The sequence below is a fragment of the Choloepus didactylus genome, chromosome 10 (assembly GCF_015220235.1).
Source record: "Choloepus didactylus isolate mChoDid1 chromosome 10, mChoDid1.pri, whole genome shotgun sequence".
Lineage (NCBI taxonomy): Eukaryota > Metazoa > Chordata > Mammalia > Pilosa > Megalonychidae > Choloepus > Choloepus didactylus.
The window spans coordinates 112,431,793-112,450,721 of record NC_051316.1 but is presented as its reverse complement, the minus strand read 5'-3'; the positions used below and the strand labels follow the sequence as shown (position 1 = coordinate 112,450,721).

The window sequence follows — 18,929 nt, the reverse complement described above, 5'->3', positions numbered from 1 at the left end:
ACAATGTTTTGCAACTTGCAGTGTTTTATTTGCAGTACTTTAGTCAAATTGACTTTCATAAAAACTTTCATGAAACAAGTGTGATGACTATTTTATCTAATTTTATAAATGAGGAAAAAGATTCAGGATGATTAACAATAATAGAAATAATGATAATGATTAATTTACAATAACACTAATAATGATAACAACTAAGCTTTGAGGTACATTTATGAGTACCACTTTTCTCATTTTAACCTTCCAACAACTCTGTTTTTATCCCCATTTTGCACACAAGGAGCCTGATGCACCCAGAGATACTCAGGCTCGTGGCTAGCAAACTACAAATTTCAACCTGAGCTCCAATAGGTGGACTCAAGAACTCAGATTCACAACTACTACACTAAACTGCTTTCTCCAGGTATTTGAGTAAACAAAAAGAATCTAGAACCCCAGACATTGATTCTAATGCCATGGAATGAATAGTATGATACAGGGAACAAAAGAATTCATTGTATAAGAAAAGTTGTTTTTTTCTCAATCTTATCCCAATCCATATAGCTTTGATACATTCATTCACCCAATAAATAGTTACTGAGACTTATTATGTGGATATCACATTTCTAAGAAACACCCCTGACCCTTAAAGACTCTAGAGTGAAGCTGAATACCTACTGAAGAGACGTATGACAAAAATGTTGAAGTTAAATTAAAATACAGCCCACCAATGGAAGAGATGTCATCTTCCATTCACACACTGTTCAGCACACCTTCCCTACCTGTGTATGTGGCATTTTTAAACCACCTACTCTATTCCGGGCACTATATTAGAAAGTAGAGAAACAAAATAAGTCTTACATATTCCCTGGCCCCAAGGAATTTACATTTTACTAGGGGACATCCCACCCCCACCTCCACCCACACACACAGATTAATTCCAAGACAGCATAATAATGGAAACAAATTCCAAAGCGCTCAAAGGACAGAAATAGATCATTTTCATGCAAATAAGTATAAGTGAAAAAGGTGAACTCAAGTAAATGCTAACTAAAGAGCAATTCCATACAATTTTTTGCTTGTGAAAACACAAGCACTCTCAAACTCTGCTGGTGTAGAAAAAATTGCCAAAACTTTCTAGAATGCAATTTAGCGATGCTTATTATGAATCTTGAATGGTCATACTTATTGAATGAATAAATCCACTTTTAGTAATCTACCCTAAGGATATGATAAGAGGTAACAACATGTTCAAAACAGCCTTCAATTTATTCATTAAAAAATATGAGCAATGTAAATATCTACCAGTAAGGGAATGTTGAGGTAAGTGATAAAACCATGTTTTGAAAAATAATTGATGGCACAGACAAATGTTTATAGTATCATTCTAAGTTAAAATGCAAGACATAAAATAAATTTATAGTATAATTCTATTTTATATGTATACTGATTATAAGATATACATAGAAATATAAAATATATCAGATGTTTAAAATTTCTATATATGGTTAGTATAATTAATTTTCAAATGTTTAAAAATTCTAAAGTCTTCTTTACACCACTCCTTATTTTACACAATAACTAGGTATTGGTTTTAATCAGAAGAGACAGAAGAGGTGTTTTTGAGAGGATGAAGTGCCCTTCTTCTTGGGGATATTGTGCTTGGCATTTCAGAAGAATGACATTTGATCTGTGCCTGAGAGCAGGGGTTGGCAAACTTTTTTTGTAAAGGGCTAGATACTAAATCTATTCAGCATTGTGGACCATACAGTCTTTGTTGCAACTGCTCAACTCTGCCACTGTAACACAAAAGCAGCCAAAGACAATACATGAATGAATGGACCTGGCTCTGTTCCCATAAAACCTGACTTACAGACATCGAAGTTTGAATTTCATCTAATTCTTACTTGTCAGGAAATAGTCTTTTGGGTTTTTTTTCTAACCATTTAAAAATGTTTACATTTAAAAATGTAAACACTGTTCTTAGCTCACAGGCTGTACAGATGCAGGCAGCAGGCTGCACATGTTCTGTGGGTCTTATTTGCTGAGCCCTTAGAGGATGAATAACAGACAAAGACACCAGTCATGAAAGAATAAAAGCAATTCTCAATTTGCTGTGAGACTGGAGGCAGTGTAGAGCTTCGGTCCTTACAGGTGGCAGGAAAGCTCACGGGGGCAGGAGGCAGTTGCTGTAAGGGAGGATTTGTCTGTACTGAGAGGTACGGCTTTCAGGTGTGCCTTCTCTAGGGAGAGGGTCGGACTTGGGGTGCTTCCTCTGGAGTAGTGGGGTTATCATAACCCAAACATGCCACAGCTGCTCATCTGGAAATGCCCTTGGACAGGGTATAATTCATTTGAAGGGAGTAGACCTCTCCCTCATAGAAACTGGAAGATGACATTTTTAAATGTTCTGCTGAATGTGATTTATACAAGTTAAATTAGAAGGAAATATGAATAAAAGGTGTAATGAGAATTCTTTAAATATTCCATTTTATCAAGGAAAGTTACCTGTTATAAAAGAAGTTAAAAGGGGGATTTGGGATCAAATCTCTGTTGTTACTTCTAAAAAGATGAACTTGACAGAAATGAAGGTCAGCCAGGCTCAGTTTGTGAGGAGACAAAGGAAGGACTGGCCCCATCTGCAATATTAGCATTTTTAGGAGATAGTAGAGCAGATCATTCCAAAATAACCAGCAAGCTGTGAATGGCTCCCTGGGACCTCTGCCCCACAACTGGAATGAGCAACATGCCAGCCGCTGCTAGTGGTGCTTTACCATCAGGCCCAGGAACTGCAGAAGGAGAAACAGATCTTTAGCTGGACATCGGATGGGTTCCCACCCCTTGCAGAAGACACCAGCAGATACTCTTTGCATCCATCCCATCCCCTAGTTATTGCCGTGGGCTCCTGTTCTAATTGTCTTTTTTAAGTGATAAGGTTAGGAGGTTGAGGAATCAAAGGGCCCAATCTGCTTCCATGTCTTGCCTCTAAAATTGGGTCACAAATAAAATTTGAGGATACAAGTCTCTGAAAAAGAGAGAGAGAAAAAAAAGAACGTGGTTTAAGTGCTGAAACTCTTACCAGGCTATCTGATTTTCTTTCTCTTTTTTTGGTCTTATCTATCCCTTACATTAAGGAGCTAATCCAAGCACAGCTTTATTGCCAAAGCCATGCCCTTCATATGCCCAGGAAGAGCACAGAGATGGAGAAAACTAATAAACACACATGTGTGGTTTTTCCCAGCATGCAAAGGGCTTTCATGAGCTAGTAGTTTTCAGGCTGGTAAGGAGTAAAACAAAAATTAAAACCCAGATCTTCTAATTTCTGTCCAAAAGCTGTTCTACAAAACCTTCGGGTTTTTATTTATTTATTTATTTTTGCATTATGTAGCTAATGCCCAAAACTAAAAGAAGATTCAATACTACTAAGCACACTGAAAATTTTCTGGTACTTTTTTTTAACAGAAACATCAGAAATCCACAGAGAGAGAGAGAGAGGAATTGGTTGTCGATAGATTATTAATCCTTATCTCTAAGGCTGCTTTCATTAATTTTCCTTTTCACAACTTTTTCTTAGTTTCTATTTTTAATGAGTTTTTTACTTGTATAGGTGAAGGAAAAATTATGATTGCTTTTCTTTTTTTAAAATACTCATAGGAAAATAACAGAGCCACTTAATAGATAACGTGAGAGCAGAACCTGAATGAGTAATTCTCAGCTCAGAGACACTGGATGAAATATTTCACTTTTACATGATACGTGTCTTTCTGTTAACTGGAAAAGATCACACCTGCTCTTATCCATCCTCCCTTTTTACTGAGATTATATAAATATGTGAGACCATCTTATAAACCAGTTTGAGCTATTTCTGGTTATTGGTTAGTATTATTCCATCTCTTAAAGCACAGCATCCTTGCTTCCCTCTAACTTTCTTAGTGCCCCCATAGACCAGATTCCTTAAGAGGCTGGATCATAGACTATTTCTCTGAGTGTATCCTCACCCTAACCTTGCCCAAGTCTTCATGAGAGTCTTGTGTTTTCTTATTCTTGGACTCCATTCTAAAAATCTCCCACAGTCTACAAATTGATGCAATATAAATGATGTTGGCCAGTTAGTAAAGGGCTAGTATGTATAAGGGAAAAATTCTGATTTTAAAAATATTATTTTAAAATATAATTGTATTTCTTAGAAGTTCATCATTTTACTAGAATCTCACTCTAACAGAATTGTTTTAAAGACTAGACATGATGATTTATAATTAACCAATTTTTCAAATCTAATGGGGCATCAACAATTTTTAAAATTCCCACAAATCCCAATTTTTTTAACTTTCTTAAGGTCCATTATATAAGGATAATGAAATGGTAAATTCCAACAGTTGTACAAATCTGAATGAGAATACAACATAATGAGAGTTTTCTGCCATCATTAAACACAGAGATGTGATGGAAGACATAGGATTAGCTGGAAACCTTCACGGTACTCATAAGTGCTCAATAAATGTTTGCCAGATGAGTATATGAGTTATTTATTATTAAAATTCCCATCATCCCATTAAAAGGACAAATGGATAAGTACCAAAAGATGCGTGAAGAGAGTTCCAGTAGGTTTTTCATTCTCCCTGTTGTCCTCTTCAGTGGTTATTGCAGATATGCTTTTATCCTTATTTTTGCACTAGCATTATAAGGTTTACCATTTTCTCCACATATAACACCCTACTAACACACAATACTCTGAGTTCAGATTAACCACATTGCATTATAGATTAAGACACTGGAGCGCCAAGTGACCAGCTGACTTCCAAGGGCATGTGATGAAAAAAAGCAAAGCTGAAGATGCTGCTTAGTTCTTCTGAGAGCTATGACCCATGCATTCTCCCTAAATGGCTTTCTTTTTATTCTTAATGAAATGCTGGGAAGATGTCTGAGTGGCTGAAACTGAGTATGGAAGATGTCCCCAAAGTGCATGTGTTCTACTTACTTAACTATTGTAACACCCAAAGAAACTATGTTCATAAAGCCACAAGCTTTTTGGATCAGAGCAATTATTATCATTCTCAGTCACTTGTTAATCATCCTGATGAATATGTTTTTAGGTATTTTTATTTATTTATTTGCAAGAAGTGATTAGATGACTTAATTAAGGGAAGTCAAATTCTATTTATAATGTAAATGATTAAAATACTCACATCTTTGCATGATTCTTCTGTAAACATACAACCTCTCTAATAAAAAAAAGCCAGTCATTCGAAACCAAAACAAAAAAAAAAATGCATAAAGAACAAAAAGTCCACATCTTGATAGTCCTTGATAGTTGCCAAAATATTCCACATCCATTATGGCATTTGGTCCTCATAATTGCCCACTGGAGAAGCTAGAGATGATATAACTGCAGCTGGAAATGAAGACTATTCCAATGTAACATTTCAACCAATCTGTTAGGAAATTGGAAAAAATGCAACCGAATGCCAAGAAATAATGTGGTCAGAATGTTGTTCATTTCTCTTTCAGTAAACCACAGAAAGATAGCAAAGGCTACTGCGCTCAGTACGGAGGAGAGGTGTGCCAGGCAGTCCTGGCCAAAGATGCTCTTGTCTTCTTCAACACATCCTACGTGGACCCTGAGGAGGCCCAGGAGCTGCTGGTCCACACCGCCTGGAGTGAACTGAAAGCCGCGAGCCCACTCTGCCGGCCAGCTGCTGAGGCTTTGCTGTGTAACCACATCTTCCAAGAGTGCAGCCCTAGAGGTGGACCGACTCCTACACCCATTTGCAGGTAAAAAAAAAAAAAGAAAGAAAAGAAAGGAAAGGAAAAATCACATTTTGTCTGCAAATAGGAAAAGTTTTCAAAAGAGGAAGGTGTTATGGACAATAGTAAAGGCCAAAGTTGGCTTTCGTCTAAAATAGGAGGTAATGCGACTGGGCCAAATTCCTACCACGTAAATCACTGATGATTCCCTATAACACATGGGCTCTGAGCTCTTAGAAAATACCATAAAAGGTACAGTATTCTCTTACTCTTGCTATTGTTCACATTATCATATTCTTAAATACCCCTGCTCTCTATCAAATAGAGAAACCCTAAACTAATGTGGATCTCCTTAGTAAGCCAAGATAGGGAATACAAAAACATTTCAAGTATTCAGCATTATTTGCCAATAAATATGAGATCATGATGAGCATTTTAGAGTATTATTTTAAAGTATGTACATTTCACCCCATATTTTAATATATCTATTGACACTCTTGCTTCATTTTTTTAAAGATTATGAAGAGATATTTAAAACCCCCATACTCTTTAAACATTGACATTCATAAATCTGAGTTAAATAGAATTATCTTTGTCTTTTTTTTACTTCTCATGGTAGAAAACAGAAATTAATCTGGCTTTTGAGTCAAATAGAATCAAATTGAAATATTGGTTCTACTGCTTTCTAGATGTGTGATCTTGGCTAAACTTCTGTTTCCTCATCTGCAAACTAGAATTGAGGATATTTAAAGATAAGTCACACCCAAGGAATGTATAAAAAACTGGGTAAATGTTGTTCTTCCTAACTTTTTTTTTTCCAAATAAAGCATATGGAAAGTACCAACATAGCGCATTTAAAACCAAGAAATATTGGAAGAATTTTAGGACACTTTCTATTTAGGAAAAAAAAAAAAAAGGTCTATATCAAAGTAATTAAAGGAGAGTGTGCTATTTCCCAGTTAACTGCAGAATTGGAGGTTTGGTGGTCCTGTAAAAGTAATACATTTTACCATTTCTTCACCTAAATTGTATTGTATTATATTCAGATAATTTCTCTCCATGGACTTTGAAATTAAGGAATAGTAAAGGGGAGAGAAAAGAGAAAAGCTAAAGCTATTGCCAAGAAGGGGACGGTGAAGGGTGTAGGTGAAAGGAAGTAAAACATTTTCTCACTGGCAGTTTGGAAATATTGATTCTGAGTTAATTGTCCTTGCGATAGTTTGCAGAAACAGTTGCTGTGTTGGCTGCCATTTCTTTAACAGATTTCTGTTTCATGGGCTCCTTTGGATTCTCCCAAATATTTTATTTGAGGTACTGCTCAATGATAATCCTTTAGCTAGAAAGTCCCCCCATTTAAGATAAATAGAAAGTGTAACTAGCAAAAGAATGTGAAGACAGGTTCCATCAGACCCATCATTAGCACTAGTAATGTCATTTGTGGTGACCACAGGAATAGTCATCATGCTTACACAGTGACTCAGGTGGTAATCCACTCCCCGTATCCTTGGATCAGCTCAACACTACGGGCACTTGCTTAAGATGAATAGCAATTAAGTTAGAAATGTGTTTTGTTTTTTTTTTTTTAAGCTGACAGTCATAGTTTTCTGATTAGAAAACCAATACCCGTCCATTGTATGAAAAACAGAATATACCCAAAACAATCACAAGGAAGAAAATTTTAAAAATCTTAAGTGTGCTTGGCAATTTTAGATCTTTTTTTTTTTAATTTTCTGTTTTTAGCTTTTGCTTAATTTTCCCCTGGGTTGCTCATCTTTCTCCAATAAAATCATAAGATTATCATCACTATTTGCTTATTGTATGTTTTGTAAAGTATTTTTCCCAATGCAAATGAACCTTTGGTTTTGCTTTGTTTTTGATTTTTAATTATAGAGATTTTCATATGTATACAAAAATAGAGTGCATGGCACAATCAACTGCCACCTACCTATTGCTGAGCTTTAATGATTGTCAATTCAGGATCAATCTCATTTCATCTCCCACCCCATCTGCAGACTACAGATTTTGAAGCAAATCATAGCTGTTTTATTGTTTCATCTATAAATATGTTGCTTTGTATCTCTAAAAGATGAAGAAATATTTTGGTTTTTGAGGCACCTTTTTTCTTTTTTTTTGTAGTCACAACAACCAATGTCTTTGGTTTTGGTTTCTGTCTTAGTCATTATGTTTTAAAATATGTCCCCTAATCTGGTCATAAGGTTTTATTTATGATTTCAGTTTGGGAGAAGCTGACTCTTTAATGTGCTGGATTTATTCTATACAATTAGCCATTCGTCCTACTGCCACATAACAAATTTTTCACCTTTTATGTATTGAATTAAAATAATGCCTTTATCATACATTCATTACTCATGACAAAAGTACTGTCTTTACAATATTATATACACTCAATTACAACAATATTAAATATTTTACTTTAAAAATCAGCTATACAATATTATATATACAATATTCTCAAAGAGCTATTTGTTGGCTGAAGGCTATATGAAATTAACTTCCGCCATTCTGCTTTTCATGCTTAGCATTGTTTTTTTTTTTTTTTTGCAAATTTATTAGATATATTCATACACCATACAAATCAATTGAAGTATACAATCATTGGTTCACAGTATCATCATATAGTTCTGCATACAACCCCATGATCAATTTTAGAACATTTTCATTACTCCAGAAAAGAAATAAAACTGAAAAAGAAAACCCAAATCCTCCCATACCCCTTATCCCCACCCCAACCTCCCCATTTTAGCATTAATTTTATGGAGAACTCTGCCCTGCTCACTGTACTCTCATAGCTTTGTCTTTGTATCAAACTAAAATCTCATCTAAAAATTGCCCTTATTTAATAAAGCTTGCAGTTTTCCACAAATTGCCCAGATTCAGATGAGTCAATGATATATGCCAGAAATATAAAGTTTTATACTTATGATGACATTTAACAATTAACTACAGTATATAATGATGAACATATAAAATTATCAAATTATTGAGCTTTCTCTGCCTTTAATTGAAATACCAAGATTGTTATGTTCATTAGAATGGAAATGATGTAGCATATTTAAATTTTTGTCTATTAGCAAAAATTTTTGAATCAGTTACATTTGTGGAGTGAGGATAGGATGGCCAACTGTCTCCAGTTACTGCCCAGGACTGACAGGTTTCTCAAAATCTGGGAATTTTGACACTAAACCAAGACAGTTGGTCACCCTGATGAGGGATATGTTTATTTACATTTATTTAGATTCATGATCTGTACTTTAAATTCTTTTTCACTGATGGCTTGTCTCTTGCACTAGTACCATTTGGATTTTTTTTTTTTTTAATCATCATTTTATTGAGATATATTCACATACCAAGCAGTCGTACAAAACAAATTGTACTTTCGATTGTTTACAGTACCATTACATAGTTGTACATTCATCACCTAAATCAATCCCTGACACCTTCATTAGCACACACACAAAAATAACAAGAATAATAATTAGAGTGAAAAAGAGCAATTGAAGTAAAAAAGAACACTGGGTACCTTTGTCTGTTTGTTTCCTTCCCCTACTTTTCTACACATCCATCCATAAACTAGACAAAGTGGTGTTTGGTCCTTATGGCTTTCCCAATCCCATTGTCACCCCTCATAAGCTACATTTTTATACAACTGTCTTCGAGATTCATGGGTTTTGGGTTGTAGTTTGATAGTTTCAGGTATCCACCACCAGCTACCCCAATTCTTTAGAACCTAAAAAGGGTTGTCTAAAGTGTGCGTAAGAGTGCCCACCAGAGTGATCTCTCGGCTCGTTTTGGAATCTCTCTGCCACTGAAGCTTATTTCATTTCCTTTCACATCCCCCTTTTGGTCAAGAAGATGTTCTCCGTCCCACGATGCCAGGTCTACATTCCTCCCCGGGAGTCATATTCTACGTTGCCAGGGAGATTCACTCCCCTGGGTGTCTTATCCCACGTAGGGGGGAGGGCAGTGATTTCACCTTTCAAGTTGGCTTAGCCAGAGAGAGAGGGCCACATCTGAGCAACAAAGAGGCATTCAGGAGGAGACTCTTAGGCACAAATATAGGGAGGCCTAGCCTCTCCTTTGCAGCAACCGTCTTCCCAAGGGTAAAACTTATGGTAGAGGGCTCAACCCATCAAACCACCAGTCCCCTATGTCTGTGGTCATGTTAGCAACCATGGAGGTGGGGTAGGCGAATACCCCTGCATTCTCCACAGGCTCCTCAAGGGGGCACTACATCTTTTTTTTTTTCCTTGTTTTTCTTTTTTTTCTTTTTTTTTTTTTTAACTTTCCCTTCTTTTTTAAATCAACTGTATGAAAAAAAAAGTTAAAAAGAAAACAAACATACAATAAAAGAACATTTCAAAGAGACCATAACAAGGGGGTAAGAAAAAGACAACTAACCTAAGATAACTGCTTAACTTCCAACATGTTCCTACTTTACCCCAAGAAAGTTACATAATATAGCAACATTTCAGTGAACTTGTTCCTACTACATCCATCAGAAATTAACAGACCATAGTCATTTCTGGGCATCCCCAGAACGTTAAATAGCTTATCTGTTCTTCTTGGATTATTGTTCCCCCTTCCTTAATTGCTCTCTACTGCTAGTTCCCCTACATTCTACATTATAAACCATTTGTTTTACATTTTTCAAAGTTCACATTAGTGGTAGCATATAATATTTCTCTTTTTGTGCCTGGCTTATTTCGCTCAGCATTATGTCTTCAAGGTTCATCCATGTTGTCATATGTTTCACCAGATCGTTCCTTCTTACTGCCGCGTAGTATTCCATCGTGTGTATATACCACATTTTATTTATCCACTCATCTGTTGAAGGACATTTGGGTTGTTTCCATCTCTTGGCAATTGTGAATAATGCTGCTATGAACATTGGCGTGCAGATATCTGTTCGTGTCACTGCTTTCCGATCTTCCGGGTATATACCGAGAAGTGCAATCGCTGGATCGAATGGTAGCTCTATATCTAGTTTTCTAAGGAACTGCCAGACTGACTTCCAGAGTGGCTGAACCATTATACAGTCCCACCAACAATGAATAAGAGTTCCAATTTCTCCACATCCCCTCCAGCATTTGTAGTTTCCTGTTTGTTTAATGGCAGCCATTCTAACCGGTGTTAGATGGTATCTCATTGTGGTCTTAATTTGCATCTCTCTAATAGCTAGTGAAGCTGAACATTTTTTCATGTGTTTCTTGGCCATTTGTATTTCCTCTTCAGAGAACTGTCTTTTCATATCTTTTGCCCATTTTATAATTGGGCTGCCTGTACTATTGTCATTGAGTTGTAGGATTTCTTTGTATATGCAAGATATCAGTCTTTTGTCAGATACATGGTTTCCAAAAATTTTTTCCCATTGAGTTGGCTGCCTCTTTACCTTTTTGAGAAATTCCTTTGAGGTGCAGAAACTTCTAAGCTTGAGGAGTTCCCATTTATCTATTTTCTCTTTTGTTGCTTGTGCTTTGGGTGTAAAGTCTAGGAAGTGGCCGCCTAATACAAGGTCTTGAAGATGTTTTCCTACATTATCTTCTAGGAGTTTTATGGTACTTTCTTTTATATTGAGATCTTTGGTCCATTTTGAGTTAATTTTTGTGTAGGGGGTGAGGTAGGGGTCCTCTTTCATTCTTTTGGATATGGATATCCAACTCTCCCAGCCCCATTTGTTGAAAAGACCATTATGGCTCAGTTCAGTACCATTTGGATTTAATTATTGTCTCTGTATAATTGATTTTTAAACTTTTTGCCATGAATTTTACAGGTTTTTCTTCTTTTTCAAAAATTATCTATTTATGATTTAATTATTTTTAAATGAAATTTAGAAAGATTCTGTCAACGTCAACATGAAAATTCCATTTGGAATTTGTTTAGAATGACACCAAGTTTATAGAACTAAGAGAGGGAGAATTGCTCTATTTATTGCATATTCCTCTTCAGAAGCATGGCATATTGTTCCTTTTATTCATATCTCAGTTGGTGCCAGTCAGTAAAGTTTGGTAATTTCCTTCATTTAAGTGTTTAATTTTCTTATGTAACTTATGACTAGGTGTGTTTTATATTTGTTGCTATTGTGACTGGAGCACTGATTATAATATAGTGTAAATCGGCTGGGAATTTCCAGGAAACAGTGATGCTATTACTTTTTAATTTCCTTATTAATTTCATTAAAACTTGTACAAGTTTAGAATTGGGCTATGTAATTTTTTGATTATTTTGATTATATCTTTAAATAGCATATTCTTTTCTGAGGCATTTAGTTGACATGATAAATTGTACCTCTTTTAAACAAATAGCTAAAAGAATTTTGCAAAGGTATGCCTGTAACATTTACCCCAATCAAGACATAGAATATTTTCACCATTCGTAAATCTTTCTCATGCTCATTTGTAATCAACCACTAATCATCCCCCAAAACAGCCGGTGTTCTTTTTCTCTGACCCTAGATTAGTTTTGCCTGTTCCTGAATTTCATATATATGTACTCACACCAGCTTTAGACACAAGGAATAAAAAACAGTTATTCTTATATTTCTTAGTTTATTCCAATTTGGCTTGATATTATACCTCTTAATAATTGAGAGGCATCAAGTCTCTTCAATAATAGCTCATTAATCCTTATCAACAAATGGAGTAATTTTTCCATTTTATTTGTTAACAAGTTATTACTGGCATACAATAAAGCTATTGAGCTTTCTTATACTTACATATCAATCACTTTACAGAATTCTACTACAATTTGGTTGATAATCTTGTGTTTCCTTTGTCAGCAACAATATCATCTATAAATAATGATAATAGAATCACCTCTTTTTAAATTACAAATAAGGAAATTTTTACCAGAACTAAAATTGAATTTTATCTTTGTGTGCTAGCATAAAATAAATTTATTGAGTAACTTTCCAACATTTTATGTCCTAAATCAGTTTACATGCATGGCCCATAGATGTTCTTTACAAGATTGAAATAACTTGCCTTTTATGCTTTTTTTAAGAAAAAATCCCTTTCATTGAGATTTTCAAATTTTTTGGAATAGAATAGCTAATTATCTCCTTAATCTTTTAATCATTTGTAGTGTATTATTTTTATAATTTCCCAATTCCAATTGTTATTTAGATATGTATTTTTTAATCTGCAAATTGTTTCTATTTTTTAATCATTTTTAATGATTTAATATTTTTCAAACATTTTATTCATATTGGGATCAGATTATATAGTCTGAAAAATATTTGCATTTTTATATTTTATTGATTTCTTTTCTCTGGGATATGATTAATAATCGTAAAAAAATTTAAAGACACTTAAAAAGAAGACATTCTCTGCTTTTAGGGTACAAAATTCATATATATCATAAAGATAATTAGTATCATCAGTAATTAAATTGACAATTCTTTATGCTTTTTAGTAAACTTGGTCTGTTTGATCCAATAAACTGATAGTAATGCATTAAACTTTTTACAATAATTGTTTTTCTAAGGATGTTTCCTTACAAGTCTGACAGCTAATGCTCACCTTATTGGTTTAAATTGAATTAAAATTGTACTTGTTATAACTGCAAGTTTGATCTTCAGATTTTCTGATTTTATGCTTCCTTGCTTTTTATTTATTTTGTTATTTTTTATTATAGTTGTGGGCTTATAGAAAAATTATGCATAAAATTCAGGGTTCCCCTATACCACCTTATTATTAACATCTTACATTAGTATAGTACATTTGTTACAATTGAAGAAAGTACATTTTAATAATTGTACTATTAACTCTAGTTCATGTTTTACCTTAGGGTTCACTATGTGTTATACAGTCCCATGAATTTTTACAAAATTTTTATTCTAGTGACATATATACAACCTAAAATTTTCCCTTTTAACCACATTCAAATATGTAATTCTGCACTGTTAATTACATTCACAATATTGTGTTATCATCACTACCATCTACAACCAAAACGTTTCCATTATGCCAAATAGAAATTCTATATAATTTAAGCATTGCCTCCTATTCCCTACCCCTACCCCATCCCCTGATAACCTATATCCTAGATTCTGACTCTGGGATATTTGCTTATTCTAATTATTTTGTATCAGTGAGATCATGCAATATTTGTCCTTCTATGCCTGACTTATTTCATTCAACATGATATCTTCAAGGTTCATCCATATTGTTACATGTATCAAAACTTCATTCCTTTTTATGGCTGAATAATATTCCATTGTTTATATATACCACATTTTGTTTATCCATTCATTGGTTGATGGGCTTCCATCTTTTGGGAACTGTGAATAATGCCACTATGAACATCAGTATGCAAATATCTTTTTGAGTCCCTGCTTTCAATACTTTTGGGTATATTCCTAGAAGTGGGATTGCCAGATCATATGGCAATTCCATACTTAATTTTCTGAGGAACTGCCAAACTGTCTTCCATAGAGGCTGCACCAATTTACATTCCCACCAGCAATGAATGAGTGTTTCTATTTCTCTGCATTCTCTCCAACACTTGTAATTTTCTGTCTTTATAATAGTAGCCATTGTGTTAGGTGAAATGATCTTTCATTGTGGTTTTGATTTGCATTTTCCTAATGGCTTATGATGTTGAGCATCTCTTCATGTACTTTTTCACCATCTGAATATCTTCTTTGGAGAAATGTCTGTTCAAGTCTTTTGCCCATTTTTTAATTGGCCTTTTTGTCTTTTTGTTGTTGAACTGTTGGGTTTTCTTTATATATTCTCGATATTAAACCCTTATTGGATAGGTAGTTTCCAAATATTTTCTCCCATTGCATAGGTTGTCATTTTACTTTCATGATAAAGTCCTTTGATACACAAAAGTTTTTTTTTTATTTTGATGATGTCCCATTTATCCATTTTTTCTTTTGCTGTTTGTACTTTGGGTGTAATGTCTACGAAACCATTGCCTAACACAAGGTCCTGAAGATGCCTCCCTATATTTTCTTCTAGGAGTTTGAGTCAATTTTCTTTCTAAAATAAAGGGAAGCAGTTTATTCAATATTTAAAGTCAGTAAATATTCTTGAAGACAATTGTATAACTATGTAGCTTACATGGTGTAATTGTGAAAACCTGTGACTCACACTCCCTATTCCAGTGTATGGATGGATGAGTGGTAAAATGGGGACAAAAACTAAATGGAAAATAGGGTTGGAGAGCGGGAATGGAATGATTTGGGTGTTCTTTTTTACTTTTATTTTTATTCTTATTTTTATCCTTTTTGGTGTAAGAAAAATGTTCAAAAATTGATTGGGGTGATGAATGCATAACTATATGATGGTACTGTGAACAGTTGATTGTATACCATGGATGACTGGATGGTATGTGAATATATCTCAATAAACTGAATTTTAAAAAAATCATTAAATGACAGTTTAATACTCCAGAAATCACCCTATATAAACAAATTGTTATTCAAAACAAAACCCCCAGTTTATGAATTGTCCAACATTTCCTTATTTCAGTACTAAGTCTATATATGAAAAAAAGCAAGTTAAATAAACTTCAATAACATGGCTTTGTTTATTATTAGATGACTAGAACTGAAATTAATGAATTCTAAAAATACAGTAGCACTAGCATTTGTAATTACCCAAATGGTCATCTTTACCAAAGATCTTTATTTCTTTATGCTGCTTTGAACCATTGTCTAGTGTCCTTTCACTTCAGTCTGAAGAATTCCCATTAGCTTGTAGGACAGGTCTGGTGTAGTGAACTCCCCTGGCTTTTATCTGGGAATGGCTTAGTCTCTCCCTCATTTCTGAAAGAAATTCTTGCCAGATATAAAATTCTTGGTTGATAGTTGTTTTCTTTCAGCACTTTAGGTATTTCAACCCACTGCGTTCTTGCCTCCACAGATTTTTATGAGAAATCGGCACAATCTAAATGTGACCCCCTTATACATAACACGCTGCTTTTCTCTTGCAGCTTTCAGAACTCTTTCCTTGTCCTTTGCATTCGACAGGTTGATCAGCATATTTTTCTTAAAGTTTATCCTGTTTAATGTTCTCTGGGTCTCTTGGATGTGCATATTCACATCTTTTGCTAAATTTGGGAAGTTTTCTGTCATTATTTCTTTGAATATTCCTGCTGCCCCCTTCTCTTTTTTCTCCTTCTAGGAGTTGCATAATGCACACGTTGGTATGCTTGATGGTGTACCACAGGTCTTTAAGGTTATTTTTGTTTTTTATAATTCTTTTATCTTTCTGCTCCTTAGCCTGACTCATTTCAATTGTCTTCTGAGTTCACAGATTCTTCTGCCAGCTCCAATCTGCTGTTGAAACCCTCCTGGGAATTTTTCATTTCCATTATTGGGCTCTTCAACTTCAGTAGCTCAGTTTGGTTCCTAATTAAAATTTCTATCTCTTTATTGAGTTTCTCCTATTCATTCATTGTTCTCCTGATATCTGTTAGTTCTTTCTATTTTCCTTCATCGCCTCGAACATACTGAAAATCTTTTTTTTAAAGTTTTTATCCAGTATTCCACAGTCTGGTCTTCTTTGTTGATGCTTTCAGGATTTTTATCCTCTTCCCTTGGATAGGCCATCATTTCCTGCTTCTTTGTTTTTCTTGTAATCTTTTGTTGCACACTGTACATTTTAATATTTTAAAATGTTGACTCTAGGATTTATTCCCTGAGATGTCTGTTTCTTGAGTTTGTATCCAGCTACTGATATAACAGTGATTTTCTCCAAAACCTAAGCAAAAAACTTTTTGCTCTTTGCAAATTGGCTTTGCATTTGTTGGTGCGCTCCTTCAGAGTTTAGCCCTCCTATCAAGAAGGACATCCCAAGGCAAATCAAAGGGTCCTCGCTAATCTTTTCTGGGCTTGTGTCCTGTCCTGGGCTTGTACTTACCAGTGTCTTTAGGAATTCCCCTGTTTACAGGAATTTGAGTGACCCTCTACTCTACGGAAACAGATCTTTTCCCTCTCCTTGGTGTTCCTCTGCAGGATTTAAAACTGATAAGCCTTTGCCCCCAGGCTGCCTGACTCAGTTGTTTTTACTCTGCTCTCTGCTGTCTAAATCTGCTTTTGCCTGGAAGGCAAATTCTGTTTTGAAAGGGGGTGGGGGGGTGGGAGGGGCATGTCAGAGAGAAGTTTCCCAAGTCAGGTTTTCCAGCTGAAATAAAGCCAGGGACCCACCAGGGAGCACCTGCTGGCTGCAAATTGCCCTGGGAAGGGGATGAGGAAGCAGCTGGGAAGTGCACCAAAAGCTTCCCTCATGGCATCCCAGAGCTGTGCTTTCTTGTCTCAGCACCCATCCAGCAAACGCAGCCCTTCAACTGTCCTCTGCAGCTCTGAGGAAGCAGACTGTGTCTTTAAGCATCTTCTGCCACCTTTGTCTAGGGCAGGTTGGAACAATGGCTGCCCTCAGAGCTGAGAACTCAGTAATCAGAAGTAGCTAATCAAAAGCAGTGATCAGTGTTCAGACCATTTACCCCTGGATCTTGGGGCACTGAGACTTCATGTCCCACTCTGGCATGGAAGCTGAGCCAGTACCTTAAGAGTTGTCTGCTACAAGGTTGGGGGACAGCTGACAGCTGCTGCTCAGAGACCACAATTCAGTGGTATTTCCTGCAGGTTACCAGCCTCTTTCTTCCTTCGGCTCTCCCTGGCGGTAGTGGATAGTACGCTTTAATCACCAGACATGTCATTTTCATCTTAAGAATGTTTTTCTTACAGTAAATCTTTGATTATTTTCTACTTTTTATGTGCTGTGTTGGGAAACATTAGTTGTGCTTTGGATTTCTTGCTTGCTCCTCCATATCAGTTATCTTCACCTTTGGGTCTTTTCTTTCCGCATTCAGTTAGGACTTCAAAAATTTTCTCTTATTAACATTTGCTCAATTTCTTGCAGTACCATTTCTGTGCTTTACTGTTTCCAATGAAGATTTTAAGTCTGTTAGTTTAGGTTTCACTTGTCTGCAAGTCTTTATTTTCTTCAGTTACCACCATGTTCAAGTTAACCTATTTTTTAGTCTTTCATTTCATTTCCTCCTGATTTTTTTTCCTTCTGGAAAATTCTCTTCTAGAGGACATGACTTAATGCATGGTGATGAAAACACATACACAAAAAAATCTGTGTTCTTCCATAAATCATTTTCTCAGGTACTTGCTCTCTCCACCTAATGTAGGCTGCAGAATTTTTGTGTGTGTGTCCCATATTGATTTTTGCACAGTTTAACTGTGCTATCAGAAAGAAGAAAGATGTGCTTGTGCAACCCGAGAGTGGGACCCAGGCATTATAAGAAGCTACGTGTTGCTCCTCAGACTCTTCGGCTTCTCAGAACCCTTGGAAACCCCCTGGCTATCTGTTCCCTTGCAGACATGCAAGGATTCTAAATCCCACAGTTGTACTCAGGACCCCCATTGTATTCTATCACATTTGTATGCACAGCCCTTTCCTTCTGCAGAGGCAACTAACCCACAACTTACTGGCAGGCAGGTTGCCTGGGAAAGCAGGAATGTAGCCATGAGTGCTAAAAAGACACTGTGGTATGTAGAAAATATAAGTGTATATTATATATCTAAAAACAATAAATAATAACATATTATACATAATATATATATATTTCCTCATCTCTGAATCCTTCAGTATTGAATGAACCACATCTGTTAGTATTATCTTTCGTTTCCTCTTACTATTATCCTCAAATATCTTAATTTGGAATTGACCAGGTTTGTCCTATACATCTGTTCTGTTTTCTACCAGGCTTGAACAAACACCAAAGCACAAAATTCCAATTTGTCTTTTTTAAGTGCCTTCACTCATAACAAATTCTTAAGCCTCTCTCACTCCCGTTTTCTCAGATAGCAGCATACACGGCAATGAGACAAGACTGTTCTCCAGGGTCAGGGCTGGGAAAGGACCCTCATGTCCCCCTCTGAGGGTCAGGAAGGCGAAGCACCCGGAGGCGCCGGCTGTATTCCTAGGCACTGCCCTTTAGCACTGAGATTATAGGAAAATCTCCTAGGCTGGCAACTGACTGACAGTCATCCATGATTTTTCCGTGTATGCGTTTTTAATCTTGTATACTTTGTTTCTGTGCTTTTTTGTGGTTCTTTTAATATGAAGTTGAGAGAAGACATTTGGGATTCCTGATCTAATAAGGTCTTTTAAACTTGAAAGTCCTTTTCCCCAGTAGCAGTAATTATGCTTTAAAACAAAAAAGAT

At 35.5% G+C, this 18,929-nt stretch overlaps 1 protein-coding gene across 5 annotated transcripts in view; it reads left to right on the top strand.

Annotated features, from left to right (window-relative positions):
* MUSK (muscle associated receptor tyrosine kinase) overlaps window positions 1–18,929 on the top strand; it is a 138,525-nt gene that overhangs the window by 101,475 nt on the left and 18,121 nt on the right. For 3 of the 5 annotated variants that reach the window (XM_037797578.1, XM_037797577.1, XM_037797576.1), the window contains one exon: window positions 5,485–5,748. The exons of the other annotated variants lie outside the window; for them this stretch is intronic. In XM_037797578.1, coding sequence (XP_037653506.1) covers window positions 5,485–5,748 — 264 coding nt within the window. The remainder of the gene's footprint in view (window positions 1–5,484; window positions 5,749–18,929) is intronic. 5 annotated transcript variants of the gene reach the window in all.